The sequence below is a fragment of the Xiphophorus couchianus genome, chromosome 18 (genome assembly GCF_001444195.1).
Source record: "Xiphophorus couchianus chromosome 18, X_couchianus-1.0, whole genome shotgun sequence".
NCBI classification, from domain to species: Eukaryota; Metazoa; Chordata; class Actinopteri; order Cyprinodontiformes; family Poeciliidae; genus Xiphophorus; species Xiphophorus couchianus.
The window spans coordinates 18608972-18626655 of NC_040245.1; the positions used below are offsets into that span (position 1 = coordinate 18608972).

At 37.9% G+C, this 17684-nt stretch overlaps 2 protein-coding genes across 6 annotated transcripts; one reads left to right on the forward strand and one right to left on the reverse strand.

Annotated features, from left to right (window-relative positions):
- Window positions 1–9027: 9027 nt before the first annotated feature.
- Window positions 9028–11881, reverse strand: bloc1s3 (biogenesis of lysosomal organelles complex-1, subunit 3). 5 transcript variants are annotated; one of them, XM_028045557.1, is made up of 5 exons: window positions 11745–11881; window positions 11485–11603; window positions 11221–11407; window positions 10227–10327; window positions 9028–9481 (listed from the first exon to the last, which is right to left on the reverse strand). In XM_028045557.1, the coding sequence occupies exons 2-5, from the start codon at window positions 11599–11601 to the stop codon at window positions 9299–9301; spliced, it is 588 nt and encodes a 195-aa protein (XP_027901358.1). In that variant the 5' UTR covers window positions 11602–11603; window positions 11745–11881; the 3' UTR covers window positions 9028–9298. The 5 variants fall into 5 exon arrangements, with proteins under 5 accessions (XP_027901358.1, XP_027901356.1, XP_027901357.1 ...); XM_028045555.1 differs by having other exon boundaries at window positions 10227–10330; XM_028045559.1 differs by having other exon boundaries at window positions 9287–9481; window positions 10235–10327.
- Window positions 11882–11987: 106 nt separating this feature from the next.
- On the forward strand, window positions 11988–16144 carry trappc6bl (trafficking protein particle complex subunit 6B, like). The gene is made up of 7 exons (XM_028045561.1): window positions 11988–12148; window positions 12413–12509; window positions 12835–12902; window positions 13000–13117; window positions 13464–13547; window positions 13703–13796; window positions 14961–16144. The coding sequence occupies exons 2-7, from the start codon at window positions 12414–12416 to the stop codon at window positions 14990–14992; spliced, it is 492 nt and encodes a 163-aa protein (XP_027901362.1). The 5' UTR covers window positions 11988–12148; window position 12413; the 3' UTR covers window positions 14993–16144.
- The last annotated feature ends 1540 nt before the right edge of the window (window positions 16145–17684 follow it).

The following is a 17684-nucleotide window of genomic DNA, read 5'->3' on the forward strand; positions in this document are numbered from 1 at the left end:
GCCTGTTTGAATACATCTAATTTATAGTCATTTCATTTTGTTGTTGGCCGTTTCTCTGACAATATTCAGCTATTGTGACAACTTGAGTATGAATGTTGCACCATGTATTTGGTGCCCAGTATCACCGACACCTTTTAAAATCTAATAGGATGTAAATCCTTTTTAAGCTGCTCAAGCAGTGCATATGCTGCTCTTTACACTTATGTGCAAGTTGACAACTTGGCGTTGTTATTTCACACCACCCACAGACGGACTGGAGACAACTTATGGAGGTTAATTGATTCATTCTGTATGCTACTAATCGGTGTTATACTGTTTGGGAAGTGGTAAAGATTGTGACTTTGGTTTAAGAGTCGGAGTTGTGTTGCAAAACCAGAGACTTAAGATTTGGCTCACTCTCTTGGCTGATAGCAATTCCGGTCCTCAAGAAGAACTACGCTGCATATTTTAGATGTGTTTCTGTTCCAGAACACATGATTCAAATGACTGAATGCACTTGATGGCACGATGGCCATCAAGTGCTGCAGAAGCCTATAAATCACCCATTTATTGAAGTGTGGTGTGTGGCAGACCGGGCTTTCTCGGTTGCTATCCTCTGAGAAAGGACCTCAACTTTCTCAGAGATGCGGCCTGAGAAGGTTGCTCTTTTGTATGACAGCTAGAGACCTCAGCTCTGACAGGTTTGACATGCATATTCTTCTGCGAAAGTGTACGCTTTATTTATTCGCAATTGATAATCATAAAATCTGTTTAACATTAAATGACTTCAGGATGTTTTGTTAGAACAAAATAAACTTAGCTTGCCTCCAACATCATGTTCTCTTAGAATGAGGATAAGAAAACTCTCCAAGTCCTATTTAGTGAGGTATTTTTTAAAGAAGTCGACAATATGAAGTGCCCGGGTTTGAATCCTGACCTGGGGTCTTTCTGCACGGAGTTTGCACGTTCTCCTTTTCCATGGGAGACATCTCAAACAGGTAAGACTGGATTTGGACTTTGTTGTAATTTGAGTATTAAGCCCCTTTTGCACTGCACCGCTGGACCCGGGTCGGCCCGATCGTTGTTGCATTAGCACTTCCAGTCCGGTACCATCGACCTCCCTGGAACCCCGAGAGCTGTGGTTGCAATCGGGCTGGCCAGACCGGGCCGGTTTGGAGTTAGCTGTTGATTGGTTCATTGGCTGCGGGGGCGGGACAAAGATCAGATCTCTGGATCAGAGGAGCACTAGACTTTCTTGATGGCTGTCATTTCAATGTGCTGCACCAATAAATTCCCGTCATAATCTACCGTATTCTTATCCTACACTGGGACTACAATCGCCTCTTCAGCCACAGATTTTAATGGTAAATGTAAATAACATTTCTCCAATTGAACCGATCAGAAGTCGGCAAGGCTGTGAACAAAGAGATTTCCGCATCTGGAGTCGCTCCAGCCAGGAAATCCCGCCTACTGCAGCGGTAGTTCAGCTGGCTGCAAGTCCTGCTCAGACACAACATTCAGATGAGATTTTCTTTTCGTTAAATGTAAAGCTGAGGGAAACATTTAACGAAAAACAAATCAAAAAATCCCATCCCATTTTTTCTGACTGAAAAAATGGGACGGGAGACCCAAGAAGAAAACTGTTCTGCGGCTGCTGGGGAGATCACCGGGGTAGCTTTAGCAATAATTAGATTTACGTGACTTATCCTGCTCAATGCAAAACGACCAGGGGCATGGCACCAATAGGACTGGGTCGGACAGAGCCGGGCTGGGCCAGGCCGGACCCTGCAGTGCAAAAAGGGCTTTAGAGTCTAAACCGAGTCCCCAATCCAGGCATCGGGCGCCGGTGTCCTGCAGGTTCTAGATGTGTCTCTGTTTCAACTTGAGATTGAAACAGAGACCAGTTTAATTAATTTTAAGATTAAACTCTGTAACAACTTGTAAGCACGTTCCTATGGCATGGCCTTTGATTTCCTCCATTCTAACACAAGCAAGTTGCAAACATAACACCTTCAGGCCCTCCAATATTTCCTCTGGAGACTGCAGTCATGCATCTTTTCCACCCACACTCACACAGTATGACATGTGCCACAATAAAAACAGTTTCATCACTTATGGCATTAACTCTTTCATCTCTGGGAGGTTTAGATCAGAACCTAGATCATCTCATGTCTGTGTAGAAAAATCCTGCACATAGAACCCCATCTGTGAGCTCCACACAGCAGTGAAGTGATCTGTGGAGATAGAGCGATTACTGTGACAAATGTGAAGAAAGAGCGCTGAATCCTTTTACAAAAACAATGACACCCCCCACTGCTATGTTTTAATCTGTAAACACTGAGCCCCCCACGGCTGCTTATGATCTCTCTCTAAGTTCCCCCGTGCCCCTTGATTAACGCACAACAAACGTTAATGTTTTACTATGCAAATTATACAAAGCATTTTGTGAAAATAAAATTTTGTTAGTTTTTGTATTTTTAAAATCCAACTACTGAGCATACAGACTGCTGCTGCCCTACTTGTGACCGAACGGGACATTCTTAGGAGGTCAGTGAATTGTAGGAAGGTACCATGACTGGACATCACTTGTGTAATAAGTCCAGTTTGGAAATTTTCTTACAATTACATATTCCAACTGTTAGTAGTACATCAAAGTGGAAGCAAGGCAGCCCTCTAATCAATATAAAATATGTAAACAATTACTAGAAAACCATCACCCTGTGCTTGTGGCCAGGCAGCCCTGGGCATGGAGCCAAATCAAAAGCCACCACCGCTCTTTTCAACAATGACTTTTCAACAATGACTTTCCAAAATGCGAAAATAGAGTCTCTAAAGCAGAAAACAGAGATGAGTGGAATGAAACAGAGGACTGTCAACTGAGAGAGGAAACCAAACCAAAACTGAAGGCAGACATTTGGCTGCATGAGGACGGCTTAAACCAACTAACCAAAAGCCGACAGGATTCAGGTCTGTCTCAAACGTCGAAAGGAAGGTCATTTTCCTGTTTGGAGCTGCCAAGCTCTTGCAGTCATCATTTTTCTTTGTTCTAATTGGTTTCTTTTCTGAATATAACTGTGTCAAAACTTTATTCATGACAATCTATACATCTGTTCTTATAGTTCACATTTATTGTTAAATGTTCTGTTTAAGTTTTTTGTTGTTGTTTTTTTGTTTTTATGAAGTTTGCCTTTTATTTTGCATTTACAATTGTTTTTCTTTTACTTTTACAAATAATACTCACAAACAAACTAAAACTATTTCAGTTTGTCTGATCTTTATTTGATATAACGGTGGTACCATCCAGAGCCACCAGACGAACATTTCCAACATGAGATGAATTTTGGATGAAGGAATTTTGAATCTCCTTGAGGGAGAGAGGACTGAAACCCATTATTTTCTCTGCTGGGGAGCCGTGCAGAGGCATTTAATCACTTGGATTGTCAAAGCAAAGCTCCTTTTTCCTTTGAAATATAGTCCATCACAGAATATGTGCTAGCAAACTAGATTATTAGATAGAGAAACTGTGGTGTATGTAAAAAGGTGTAGAAGAGCGGTCTCCACACCTCTTTACATACACTGCACAGCCCTGCAGGAGAACAGCTGCTCCGTCAGAGAAAATATGATGGGCCATTTTACATATTTAGCTGTTTAAAAGCAAGAAACTGAAGGGCTGTGATCAAGTGGCAGATACGCTGCAAGAGACCTAAGCTGGGTTAAAGCAGAAGGGATGTCGACAAACATCGAAAATACGTCGTTGTTTTGATTTTTAAAAAATGTTCCCTTAACTCATCCGGGTTGATCCCTGCTTCCTTGCTCCTCTGGTTCGTTAATCCCTTGTTTTATCTAAGCTGTCTTGAATACAACAGAAAACAAGATTATCACCCAAAGTGGAGGCTTAGCTTAAAGCAGTTGCTTTGGCAAACCTGATTTGTTGTGTGCAGCCATGTTCAGCCAGCCATATAAACTAACAGTGTGTCCTGTGGCTCCCCATGAGAGACCCACTGACCTGGCTAATATGGAGGCTGCCCTCTGAGCACCACAAACACACACAGACCTATACGCATTATAGCAGGCTATTAAGAAAGGACCTGAATCCTGCTAAAGTTCATAATCCAGTCTGATTTGACAACCTAGTGTCCTCCCTGTCTGCTCAGCGCTAGCCTCCGCTATGTACTGCAAACATTTATGTTCCCTCCTCTGTGCCCTGGTGAATTGTTTGCTCTGTTACTATTTTAGACTTTGGTTAGATTGCCATTTCAAGCATGAACCCCATCCCTTATATGTGAGCCTAAAGCCACTGTCAGCAGAACAAGAGAAGATGTTTTTTTATAAACAGTAAGATATTATGTCCTACTTGCCTGTTGAGCGTGAGAATTTACCCCGGAAGTGCAGCCAGTCTTAAAGGAACAAATCAACCATTTCTTTGTTCATATTTCTAACTTTGAGAAGACTGAACTTTCTGCTATAGTACTTTACACTTAACTTACATATAAGTAAAAAAAATTGACTAAAGGAACACAATTGTCCAGCGTGCCTGATTTAAAACATAAACATAATGTTAAGTAGTGATGCTGACTTGGTTATTAGTGCTAATGAGGAAGAGATGTGATTTAAGCAGAAACCAGGCCTGTTCCAGCCTGTTCTCTGTCACTCTTACAGGACAAGGAAAGGAGTTTGCATGTACATCTGAAAAAAGAAACAGTAGCCAGACTCTGCAACCTGGTTGTTAAACAGGTTCAATAAATTCGGGGACAACTGAAGAATATCCCAACTCTAATCAGAGAGTCCATGAACATTAAATACTACGATTTTGTTTTTCTTTGAAATTTAAATATGCTGTGCCACAGAGGTTCTTTATTTCTTAGGTGCAGGTATCGTGATCTTGACAAGTAGGAAGATGGCTGCAAGAAAACTGTCTAAACTTTCCAATATCTGTAGTCAGAACATTAATTAAAGAGTTTTAAAAAACTGGAGCAAACGTGGACGGACAAAGACCCAAATTAGTCTTGACACAACACACAGTGAGGCGTTCGTAAGGGAAGTAAAAGCAAATCTCTAAAGCTCATTGGTAGAGAGTGAAAGTAATTTCTTTTCAGTATGAGACTATGCTACTTTAATAAAAGATTAATCTATATTAATGTTTCTTACACAAGTTTACCAGAAGTTGCAATGAATGAAGAGCATGCTGTATAGCAATTAAACTGCAACTTTTGGATTACTGAATTAAAAAAATGGCTTACAGTCAAAAAAGCAATTATGCTGTTTTCAGTGTCCAGGCACTCCAAAAGGATTTCGCTGGAGGAATACAGTCTGATTATGTTTCTCTGTTTACATGGGGGGAAAGTTCTCATTTGCCTGGGCTCGTCAGTGCTTTGGTCTGTTTTTGCGTATTCTATGCTTTAAATAAGCCGTTGTTGAATTTGAGAAATATTGAATTATACACTTATTTGGAAACTAAATGTATTTATTCAATTCACTTTAGTTATTTTAAGCATTTATTTTAAATGATCACATTAAAACTGCAAAAATTTGTCTGTAGATTTGAATTTAGAAGGTGGGTTTTAGTTACGTAAGATTTCGCTGAGATTAAAAAGCATTTGTTATTTATCTCTGCAGGTTTCAATTAAATCTAAATTTCAGATAAGAGTCACATGTTTCACAAATATTGGGTCAAAAACTTGCAGTGTGTTATTTTTCTCAGTTATTGACTTAATTTTGCTCTTTTGATCTTTTTTTTCTTAGTCGCTCAAAAAGCCTTTAAAGCCTGAAGCTCGATCAGCACAACTGGGACTGATGGATAGCTACGCACACATTAACACACACATCAGAGTGAGATTTAAAAAATATGATGGAAGAAATGTTTATTTCCCTGTAAACTTTATTTTAAAATGGATGGTTGCTTTTGAATCCTGTATGTCTTATTATATTTATGTGGATTCTGATTGGAAAACTAATATTCAGAAAAGTTCTCCAACCAATCTGACTGAACTTGAACTATTTCGGAAGGAAAAATCTGCTAACCTGTCTTTCTCTTGACATGGAACACTGGTGGAGATATACCACAAATAGACTGTGATTGCAGTAGTTTTACTAAGTAGTGACTCAAGAAGTTTTATTGACATAAAATAATCTTGGCTCATCTCATTCTTTAGCAGTAATTAAACATATGTACACACATCCAGAAGAGTCTCTGAGACCCTGGAGGCCTCTTGATCCTCTTCTATAACACTCCCACTGGACAAGATGCACACAGGCACTTATGAGCCAACTTTAACGTGACTTTATGCCAAAGCTGTTGGAGGACAGCTGAGAAGTCCCTTTGCACTGAGCGGCACTCTGTGCAGTTAGCTGCACAATAAGTCAGACCTGCATCCCTTCATAACCCTCATTTATCACAGACCTGTGAGCCTCTTCAGCCTGGGGTAGAGAAAACACAAGAATTAAACTCCAACAGCTACGAAAGCTGCGCTCACTCTTGCTCATCATAATCTGCATAAACGATCAGACCGTATTTTATTGGGAGTTGCTGAACTCTTGCTTTCTACTACTTTCAATTTGGAAAGGTTTCCAGGCAAAGACATGGAGCCCACAGTGGTGCCGAGAGAAGACAGAGGACGGAGGAACACTACTCAGGTAAACTCAGAATGTTACATTTAACATGGATAGTTTTCAGATAAAGTACTAGATCTAAGGTACATTATCTAAAAACTAAGGTTTCAAATAATTTGTTTATCCTTTAAAGTTAATTGGCCAGAAAAATGCTAAACTAAATTATTCATTCTTTTTTCCCCCCAAGTAGCAGGATTTCTTGTGCTTTTCTTAAGTAGTCTGAATTGGTTGTTCTCCAGGTTTTCTAGGCATCTTTCAATCAATCAATAAATCAGATTTTATTTGTATAGCACCTTTCAGCAACAAGGCATTTCAAAGTGCTTTACATCATAAAAGCACAAAATATAAAGTCATAGAACACACAGTCAACATTACATTTTGCCGTCATTACACATTAGATTATTTATTAACGTTTCATAATTATGTTACAAAGCAACTCTAAACAGGTGGGTTTTTAGTCTAGATTTAAAGAAACTATGTGTTTCGGCTGTTTTGCAGTTTTCTGGAACTTTGTTCCAGATTTGTTGTGCATAGAAGCTTCAAAATATTTTGGGGACTTTAGCTATTTTTTTTTACTCATTTTACAGCCCATCTACCTAAATATGACAGCCTAGATTATAATGTAGATTGACTGAAAAGAAGAGGAAAGTCGACAAGTAGAACCAGAGAGCTCAGGTCTGAAACAGCTATCTAACGAGTGACCTCTATCTAAAAGTTGTTCCTTTATCAAATTATAAAAACCTGACACAAGACTTTGTGACTTTCAATGTATGTTGAAAATCACCATATTTTGCTGAATTACAAAATATTTTATGTAAGCTGTGGTTTCCGAATTTTTCTTTCGATTAACAAAATACATAAGCACAAATTGTGTCATTCCTGTTGTAACAAAGTTTCCAAAGATCAGCTATGGATCACTGTAAATAGAAGATGTAATTTGTATCACAAAAATATGTGTGAGAGGAGGAGAAAGAGGGATACAGTTTTCTTAGAGGTCACTACATTCAAAACCTTTTTCTTGGTCATGTGTGAATGTGAATGGTTTACTTGTGCAGAGCCATTTTAGTGGTCTCTGGTATGTAATACTGCACACTACCATCTACTGGATAACTAGCGTAAGTGCACAATAAACTCCCATCCCATATCAAGCCAGAAATCCCATACACTGCTTTAATTGATTTTTCATGAGCTGGAAATTCCAGTTAATCATATGTCCATTAAAGTGGACATCATGCATCACTGCTTAAATCTACCTACTTGTTCTTTACCAAGAGCAACAAATACCTTGTTCACAGAGTATGAAGAAGAGAGTTAGAAAACGACTCTCTCTCAGAAAAAAAGGGATATGGAGGAATTAAGCCGAGGATTTGCTACCCGATTGCTCAAATGTAACTAACACATTATACTTTTTATGGTGGTCATGGTAGTGGTAGTCATGGTGTCAAAAATTGACATTCAGTTTTTACCTTTTGTCAAAAGTTATCAAAAACTAGATTTGCAGCCACACAGCCAAAGTTGTACAAAGACATATTAAAAATGTTCAGAAACCCTCAGTGTCTGTTAGAAAAACAATTGTTAAATTTCTTATATTTCCACTGTATAGGTGGTGTGGTGCTCAACTTCATAAGGGCTCTGGTCATACAGAGCACTATTTGCATGGGGCCATCAATTCTACAAGACATATAAAATGTGCATCTATGCTCTACTTTCTATTTCAGGCAGCTGATGCTCAGAGTCTGCGCCAAAAATTGGAGAGGTGCAGAGTTGACCCCGATCATTTACTTGGGATTGTGGGTATTGTAGGCACCGTTCTCAACCTGCTGGTGGTGGTGTTGGTGTATATCTACACCCCTGTTTAACGAGTACAAGGAAACGCTTACATAAGTAGATCTACTGATGGCTTGCAGTACATTTTCTTGTATTAGTATTTTGTTCGGCAGATGTTTGTAATTGTGACTGGTCATTTTAATCTACTGTGTCTTATTCAAACATCAGTTTAAAATATATTTGGTGTGTATTTAGTGAAATGTGAATGCGCGAGATTCAGAAGTCGTAAACATGAAATTATACTGTGGTGATATTTAATAATGTGACAGCATTTGCAACAGCGCGTGTTGTTTGAACTACAGAGTTTTATTTTAATGTCTCTTTATGTGAATGTTTCTTGGTCATTTACTGAAGTTTTGTATTATGATGTTTTTTGTGGTTATTAATTTTGTTTGATTTTTAGCTTATGATTTTCTTTTAAGCAACAATATTCATCTACCCTAGAAGTCCCTTCTGAAAAACACCAAAAATAAATACATGATATATTCAACCCACAAACAAAATAAATCAAAAACCTGGACAGCATCCATAGAAATCAGAGACTACCATTTTATTTATAATCCTTCAGATTTTAAATATACAATTTATTCTTTAAAAAAAGTAGACTTTTTGTGCTTTAAAGGAAGAAAAAGAATAACATGTTCGGTTAAATTTCTATTAACAGAAAGCTACATACAGCCACTTGTATTTAACTGTCAGTTAAATACAACAAAAGGCAACTTACAAACACTTTTTACTTTTATATGCAGGGACAGCTTGCATCCACTTAAGTAAAACAATATACTGTTCCTCTTTGTGTCTTACTCTGAAATTACTAAATGTATATGTGTGTATGATGCTGTTTGAAAATATGTCATCATTTCAGTCAGTTGCAATGCATTGATTAAGGTGTAGGTGAAGTTAAATAATCATGGTTGATATTAATATCAGGCAGTATTTGGCAGCTGGTGATAATGTCGATCTTCTCGGACACAGCCTTCAGATCGTCCAGAATTAATCTGATACTGTGGGAAGCATTGATGATGGCACTCTGGGATGTATTCAGCTGAGATGTCACACTGTGGACCTAATTTACAAACACAAAGTTAACCAATAAACTGAGAAGGTACTTCTTACTGTATGGAAAGAAATTCTGTCGGCTCTAAGGTGCATGTCTGCATTGCATGTCAGAACTTTTACTTTATTAAACACAAAATAATTCATATCTCTGGGAGAATTTTATTGGAAGTAATCTTTTATTTTGACCAGCATGTTTCTTCTGATTGAAAGAAATATTAATGTTTTTGGAGTGGGCCAGTTAGTACCGACTTGAAACTGATCTCAGCTAAAGATCAGGGTAATGGCAAAGAGGCCATCCAACCTCAAAGGCTGTTAAGAGTTCATCACTAAAGAACATTCATTAAATTGCAAGTGGACGCAGAGAAAGCCGGTCAGCAAATACAAGAATGATTTGAATGTTATAATGTCAAAATAGATTTTTCCAGTAATTACTGCAGTGATAAATATTTTGTGATGTGGCATTTTTACACATAAAGTAAAAAATAATTTTTTTATTCGTCTTATTTTGCTCTATTATCTTTTGAGAGATGCCTGTCACATTTCCTATCAAAAACAAGTTAAATCAAAAATATTCTACACCTGAAATTGCCAACAGTATGAATAATTTTGATATTATTATTTAGGTGTGGAATTGTTTCATCTAAATTAGATGACAGATTATACCAGAAGTGGTGCAACAGGGAAGAAAGACTTTAGATAAGTATTAAGTCATGCATTGACAAATTATTGGTTCAAGTTGAAACACAGCATACCTCCTTACTGGCACTGCCGTAAACCTGTCGGACCCTCTGCCCCACATCGGTATACAGCCGGCTGTTGGACTCCAGCAGCTTCTGCTGTAGAAGGGTATCTCCTGCTAACAGAATTATAAACGGAGCAGGGACTGAAACTCGACAGCTACCTAATAGATAAAAACAATCAAACAAGAAATTTTAATGGACAAAGACCTTCTAAGTTTGTGTGATATGGTTAGGTTGATAACATAAAAATATGTAAAGTCAGTAATGAATCTTTTGTTTCACCGTTATTTGTCACAAATAAAGTTCTATGAAATTAATCTGATATTTATGTCTTTTTTAAGTTGTCCTTCCCCATACAATGCCACTGACATGGTGGTATCTGTAAAAATTATTTTACCTTCTGCAATAAATAATTGCAGAAGGTAAACCCCAATAAAGTTCTGGATCAGCACCATTACACCAAATTGTGTAATAAATTTTTAAATATCAGACAGGAAACTTATCATATACTCCTCTTAAATTCAGTGAAGGAGACAGTGTCTGGATCCATCTTTATTATATGACTAATGCAAATGTAGTCAGGCTTTTTAACATTAGCCAACAAATTAATACTAAACGCTGGACTTGGAGACGCCCTGAGAATTTCATTGGTGACCTGAATTTTAAGCTTGAGCGACCCTAATCTGAGATGAACTATAAATTCCCATTACTGAATGCACCATGCTAAAGAACTGCGAGGTTATTCTAACAACAACACCAATCATAGCGGTTACCGATGTTATTGAGGGAAAAAGACTCAAAATTACCTTCTTTCAGGATGAAAATGGTGTTTAAAACATCAGTTGCAGTACAGAGATGCACAAAGCTTAACGTCAATACATTATTTCACAATGGCATGTTCTCCAAACACTGTTCACATACAAACCAGCAACAAAACAGGGATTAGATTGGTGATTTTGTGCTGTTGCCTCTGTGCATCAACACAGAGCTGTGTATGTGTCCTCACCATAAGGCTTGTGTGAAGGGCTCGGCCTGTCTTCTACTATGGACTGCACATCGGGGTTGTCTCTGACCACAATAAGAGGGGGCAGCTCTCTCTTGAGTATCTGAGCACTCTCCTGAGCCATTACAGAGGATCTGACCGCCTGCTGCGGATCATCTTCACTGTCCGTCTCCGAGGCTTCCCCAGGAACCTGACAGCATCCATTAAACGCATTAAGAAAAATAGAGCTCAAATGCTCAAAGTTTATTTGTATTTCTATTTGTTAACCTTGGCTCCTCCTGCGGTAGTTTGGTGAGAAGTTAGAGAAGTGATGTAGACTTCATCATCGGAGTCCGTTTCAGACGCTTCCCCCTGCACCACTATCGGGTATCTGCTGCTGGACATGGCTGGAAACACAACAAAACAACAGTGGATGGGCAGCGAAAGGACTCAATTTGAATTTGTCACTTCATTGTAAATAAAAGAATGGGGGGTTTTGCATTACACAATGGATACATGAGCAGAATCAAATTCAGAAAATGTCCAACCTTTCCTGTCGAAAACAAATCACATGAGCGAGGAAGTAGCTTGCTTTCTAAGATCCAATCAAATCGGATACAGGAAGCGCATGAAAAATACGCTTTGTATTTTGATTGGTTCCCTGGTATGTTACAGATGTTTGTGTATCACGCCGGCGTACTCGGAAGCTACATCTAGATGTGAACCTGCTGTTTATCTGGTATCAGGGAGGCTGTTCAATCACTAGATTATTTTTATTACTTACCTTGTCTTTAGTAGCACAAACAGGGTTCTTCTCCTGTTGATAATCCATATAAATTGATCCAAGTACCTTTAACTTCGCCTGCATACTTTTTACGGGGTGCCCTGGCGGATATATCGAGTGCAACCTGAGAAGCAGAAGTAGGCTAGCAGAGTACGGGAGGTTTGACAAGTAAGCTAATATAGTGAAAATTTGAATCTAATGCGATATTTGTGGTGATTAATTTCTATAAGTGATCCTTCTATTGTTTTTTTCTCTCTACTACGTTTTTGTATAGCCCATTCTGTTAGGCTAAGAAATATTTCATTACCGGTTGCTAACCAAATCTAGCTAGCTAATGCTAAACAGAAGAACAGGATTTTAATGTTTACAGCTGATTTTCTTAATGTCCCATCCTGTCATAGAGCTTTATGTTAATTTTGAGTGTTTTTACAGAATGGCAGACGACTCCTTGTTTGAGTTTCTCCATATGGAGATTGTTTCGCACATTTTCAATGAGCAGCAGTCGAGTAAAGGAGAGCTGGACAACAAGGTCTGTTTATTTACAAGCTTGAGTCAAATTGTTTTTCTGATATAGAGAAAGCCTGTAAGCAATTACATAGCCCTAATCCATTAATATATACAAAAATAAAAACTGTAAGATAAAATTTAAAGCTGCAAAGCTAGCAAAACGCAAAAAATATACTTCAATTACTTTTGGGCATGTAGGATATTAATACATACCAGGTAATTGCTTAGTCTGTGTTCTCTCCTCTCTAAATTCTGTGTAGCACAAGTTTAGCATTTACCACGTTACAAGATATTTAGTTGCATTTTTAACCAATTCCCTTATATGTCTATATATTATTTCACCCAAGGACAGAGCGGCATGTATTTCTCTCTTAGAAGCGATGGGCTTCAGGGTGGGACAAGGTCTCATTGAGAGGTTGGTGATATTCATAATAAGGGATATTTAACAGTGGATGCATATCCGACCACTGATCTCCCTTGTGATATGTATATGATTTGATGTTTGCTTGCAGACTGACAAGGGACACCCCCAGCTTTAAGGATGAGTTGGATATTATGAAGTTTATTTGTAAAGACTTCTGGACTAAGGTGTTTAGGAGACAAGTGGATAACCTCCGGACAAACCATCAGGTAAAATATTGTTGAAAAAAATCTGGTTCACAGAGAAGAGCAATGATTAAATGTAATTTTATTCATGGTGCTGAAGACAGTGTCAAACGAGACACTGCTTTGTAATATTGTAATATTGACATACAGAAAGCAAAGCCTCCAATTCTGCCCAAGGTTCCAATAAATGACAAACAGCATTTGAACTAAAACCAAAAGCCTGTAAAGTTCTTCTTTTTAAAGAGGTTTTAAAAAAAACTACTCATGGAAATAGTAACAATTCTAGAAATGTGTGTTCAGAAGAGCATTAGCAACTGTGAATGTCCAGAATAAAATATAGCGCAGTCTAACCATGTATTTTGCACCACAGGGGACCTATGTTTTACAGGACAACAAGTTTTCTTTTCTGACTCAGTTTTCCGGTGGGAAACAGTATCTGGATCAGGCCCCCAAGGTACAGAATTATCACCTTGTACACTCAAGTAGATGTACACTGCTGTTAACTTTAAATTTAACATAAACAGGCAGATAAAATGTTTATGACACGCAGCTTATGAAATCAGTTTGTTTTAGCTAAGCTGTAGCTGATCAATCTATTATTTTTCTCAGTATCTTGCTTTTTCTTGCGGTGTGGTGAGAGGAGCTCTGTCTAACCTCGGGCTGGAGAGTGTGGTGACAGCTGAGGTCTCCATCATGCCGTCATGTAAGTGTCCAATACATGACTTCTATTCCTATGTGCAGGACTAAGGTATAATATTTTCACAGATTCCAAGCAGTAACTAAAGTGGTTAGTTATAGTAACTAAAACTCACAAGCAGCTAAATTGCTTGAGTTGTTTTTTGAACAAGTAATGGTTCTAATTATAAGCAAGCAATCAAGTAACATAACATCTCTGGGTAAAAGCCTGATTAATGATGGACTAGGGTGGACAACCTGTTCACCAGGTGGGCTTCATCAGCTGATACATAGCTGTCCGATAAGTTTGTATAATGCTACCTAATAAAAGAATGTAAGAAGATTCTATTAATTTGCCCACAACTGAACCTTGTGGAACATCACAGATTATGAAAATTGATTTAAGAGACATACTCTGAGATAACAGGCATCACTATTGCCTAATATTGGGGGGGAAAAACTGACACTAATTTTTTTTCTATCTGTGCAATTTGAGAAAAAAGTGTTTTTTGGGGGGTTTTTTAACAGGTGACTTGAATAAAACTTGAACTGATTTTATCTGTTTTTGTGGATGTATGTTTTTTGTCTGCAAAGGCTTCACAATGTTAGAAAATTTTGTGCTGGTGATTATATTGGTAAATATTATGATAAAAATATCAGTTGCCATATTCCCATTTTCTTCTTTCCTCTTCTTCTCATTTGTGCTTCCATCACTCTGTGACCTTTAGCATTTTGGACAACATCATTAATTTCCAGTATGAGACTCTGTTGCTTTAAGACTCTAACAGCAGCAGTGTTATTACTTCAGTGTGAAAACACAACTTCAAAATACTTGAAAAATATCACTGCACTCCAAAACAGTCCTTTGTGATATTAATATCACAACATATTTGAGATTTATATCTATACCTAAAAACTCTCAATGGAGTGCTACTTTAGTAGGCCTGACTGTTGAGACTCAGAATTTACAACCTACATAACCAGGATAAACGTGACAGTTTTAAATGAGACCACTGGAGTTTGAATGTGTGTCTCATTGAGAAAAGAAATGGCTACTGCTACAGGATAAATGTGCTCTCACTGATCAGTAAGCCCAGATCATCTCATTAACTGTGCTGACCATTTTTGTTACTTTACTTTTGTGTAGATTATAATAATGGTTCCCTTTTTTTTTTGCCTCTTGTTCTCCTAGGTAAGTTTCAGGTGGTCATCCAGAAGCTGTAACCCGGTTGCCTTGGTTACCCAGGTACACATAAATGGTGCCAACGTGTTGGGAGGAATGTACCTGTATTTCCACTGATCATAACGGACATTGGAATATATGATCACAAATGGGTCAAGTGGGTGATGGATGGGTCAACTATGATCCTCCAAACCACTGTTTGGACTTCAACAGCCCACTTTGGAGGCTCTTTAGTTCACTTTTGGTTTTGTGCATTTTTTTCCTCCTTTTAAAAAATTTTTTGAAATGCTTGTCCATTTAAACTGTTTAATATAAAGTTATCAGTTCTTGTGTGAAGTATTTTTGGGGGAGACTGGCACTGATTAGCTAAATGTTAGAACAATTTATCTAGTGCAAACTTATGACTAAATCTGTCTGACTAAACATTCATAATTTTTAAAAGCTTGCTTCAATGCACTAACTGGGAAAGCCTTGCTTGGGAACAAAACTGCTGGACCTAAATATTAAATGTGAAGAGTTGCTTATCAGCAGATGTAGTGAAAAAACAAACAAAAAAAAAAAATAAAGCCAATTCTATAACTAGTGTGTTAGAAATTCCTCCTATATTTTGTTCCCTGATTGTCAAAGTTAATGTAAACCTGATGCAAGTTTAGTACATCACTTGAAGTTCCTATGAAGCTTAAACAGCAGTTTGGTAAATGTTGGATGCTGTTGGTGTATGTGGCCAGTGATGGTAAAGTTTGTGAACAGATCAGGTATGAGAAACACCACATGGCAGAACTGCTGCTATGTCTGGTGTTTTTGGTCATCTTGCCTCTCTGCAATCAATTAGTAGTAATTTGGATTCATGTTGCTGGCACATGGATTAAATGGAATTAGATCTTGTGTTCCCAAGTCAACCGTGCATTAAAATGTATAATTAGAATCAGATCTTGTTTGTGGGGGACCCTGATCTTCTAAAATGATTGAATGTTATTATACAAGCACTACTTCTACCAAATACTAGATTGAGAATGCTGACCTGATTTCATGTGTATATATGTTTTCTCAGTTGGCTGTAAATCATGTTTGTAAAATTTTTTCTTGAACTGCGTTATGTTCAATAACAATGTGTTTGTTCTCTGTTCAGTCATAGGGTCTTAAAACAAGACTTCTCTATGTAAACTTAATAAAACTGTGATGTAATAGACAAAGCTACGCTCCATGAAAATCTTGTCATGTTTGGTAGAGGAACTCAAAGCAGTAGTTTCTTTAAGCCACCAGATGGAGACACATGACACAATCATTATACATTTGAGGGTTTATTTATTCACATCTCAGTTATACTTTACACAAATACTTGTATTCCTTTTTTATCATATGCTTGCTGAAGACATTTTTTTTTATTAAAGAAGAGTAATACCAGTTGTGCTCTTGTCAGGTTTTCCTTCAGCAACATAAACGTTCCCCAAAGGAGATTTGGTTTGGTTCTAGGGAGAAAGACACATATGGGACGCATACTTAAAATTTTCCAGTTTCAGTGAAGAGTAATGTACTCTTTATTGTTATAACTCATAAAATAATATTTTGCTTGATAGGTTTATGTTCTGTAAGATGGGCAATGCACAATTCAGGGTTTTAAAGATGATCTAGTGAATTGTGAATTTTTTAAGCCTTGTTTCATTCGATTTGTATTTTTTAATTGTACGTGTGGATGATAAAGATTTTATTGCTTGACTACCTCTTTATTTTCAACGCTATTGTCTCAAACTGCCCTCATAGCCCTGCTCTGTTCTCCTGTTAGAACGTCTCAGAAACAAGTGTGCTTAAGCTATCTCAAGTTTTCAAGACAAGTTCAGGAAAATTGCTGAATATACCATAAATAGTTACTTTTCACTTGTAAATCTGCACAGTGCAATGTAACCCTTATGAAACTTTTATTCAACCATAGAAATCCAGAGGAAGAGGAAAAAACAGACTAGGAATCTCAGTTAGTTGTCTGTATTCCTTTGCAGCCAAGCTCAGTGTTTTTCTGTTCGTTGCAACCCATTAAACAGCCCAAATCCTCTCTTGAGAGGAGGAAAATAATCAGGAGGAGGGATTAGAGAAAGACTGAGAGGGGGTAGAGTTTTAGAAAGTTGGTGGAGGAGGAGATTAGGAGAGTGGGCAAAAAAGAAAAATAGATGGAGAAAATGGAGAGCCTGGAAGGAGGCTGTAGGGAGAAGAAAGGAAGAAAAGAGACTTTCATTGGAGGTTCTTGGAAACAGAGAGTTAGGAGAAGGAAACAGAAAAAGGTGACAAAGGTGTAATAGTGGTCTTCAGGCAGTGTTTCCTTTCACCTGCAAACAAATTCCTCTGCTGAGAAGTAGGGTTATATGGAGACTGATTCTTCCAGTGAAACCGAGGGACAATAGTTGCAGCTCAGCAGGGACATTTTGTCTCCTTTTCTACACGTCTTTTCTTCCCTCCCTTGTGTCGCCCAATAGACTCAGAAAGGAGCCTGAACAGAGGGGGCCTGAACGTAGGGGGCTCAAGAGCTGCACTCAGAACCGTTCATGTTTCTGTAACTAAAGTTCACCAGACAAGTACAAAGAAATATGCTGTCCAGACTGAAAAATTACTCACCTGTTTATTTCCGACAACAAGGAGCCTGTGTTTCCCTGTTAAAGATTAGGGTTTTCTTGACTGTATTATGGGTAACAGATCTTTAGTTCAAGTCTTCTTGAACCCCTTATATTGAGTAGAGGTTTCTCT

What these genes read in the sequence shown, in the direction of transcription:
- bloc1s3 (XM_028045555.1), bottom strand. Translation starts at nt 11,601, where the DNA reads ATGTCCAGCAGCAGATACCCGATAGTGGTGCAGGGGGAAGCGTCTGAA. An exon ending in CTACCGCAGGAGGAGCCAAG is followed by an intron (nt 11,408 to 11,484) that starts GTTAACAAATAG and finishes GGATGCTGTCAG; the next exon opens with GTTCCTGGGGAAGCCTCGGA. An exon ending in ACGGCAGTGCCAGTAAGGAG is followed by an intron (nt 9,482 to 10,226) that starts GTATGCTGTGTT and finishes TTTGTAAATTAG; the next exon opens with GTCCACAGTGTGACATCTCA.
- trappc6bl (XM_028045561.1), top strand. Translation starts at nt 12,414, where the DNA reads ATGGCAGACGACTCCTTGTTTGAGTTTCTCCATATGGAGATTGTTTCG. An exon ending in GGACAAGGTCTCATTGAGAG is followed by an intron (nt 12,903 to 12,999) that starts GTTGGTGATATT and finishes GTTTGCTTGCAG; the next exon opens with ACTGACAAGGGACACCCCCA. An exon ending in ACCTCCGGACAAACCATCAG is followed by an intron (nt 13,118 to 13,463) that starts GTAAAATATTGT and finishes TTTGCACCACAG; the next exon opens with GGGACCTATGTTTTACAGGA.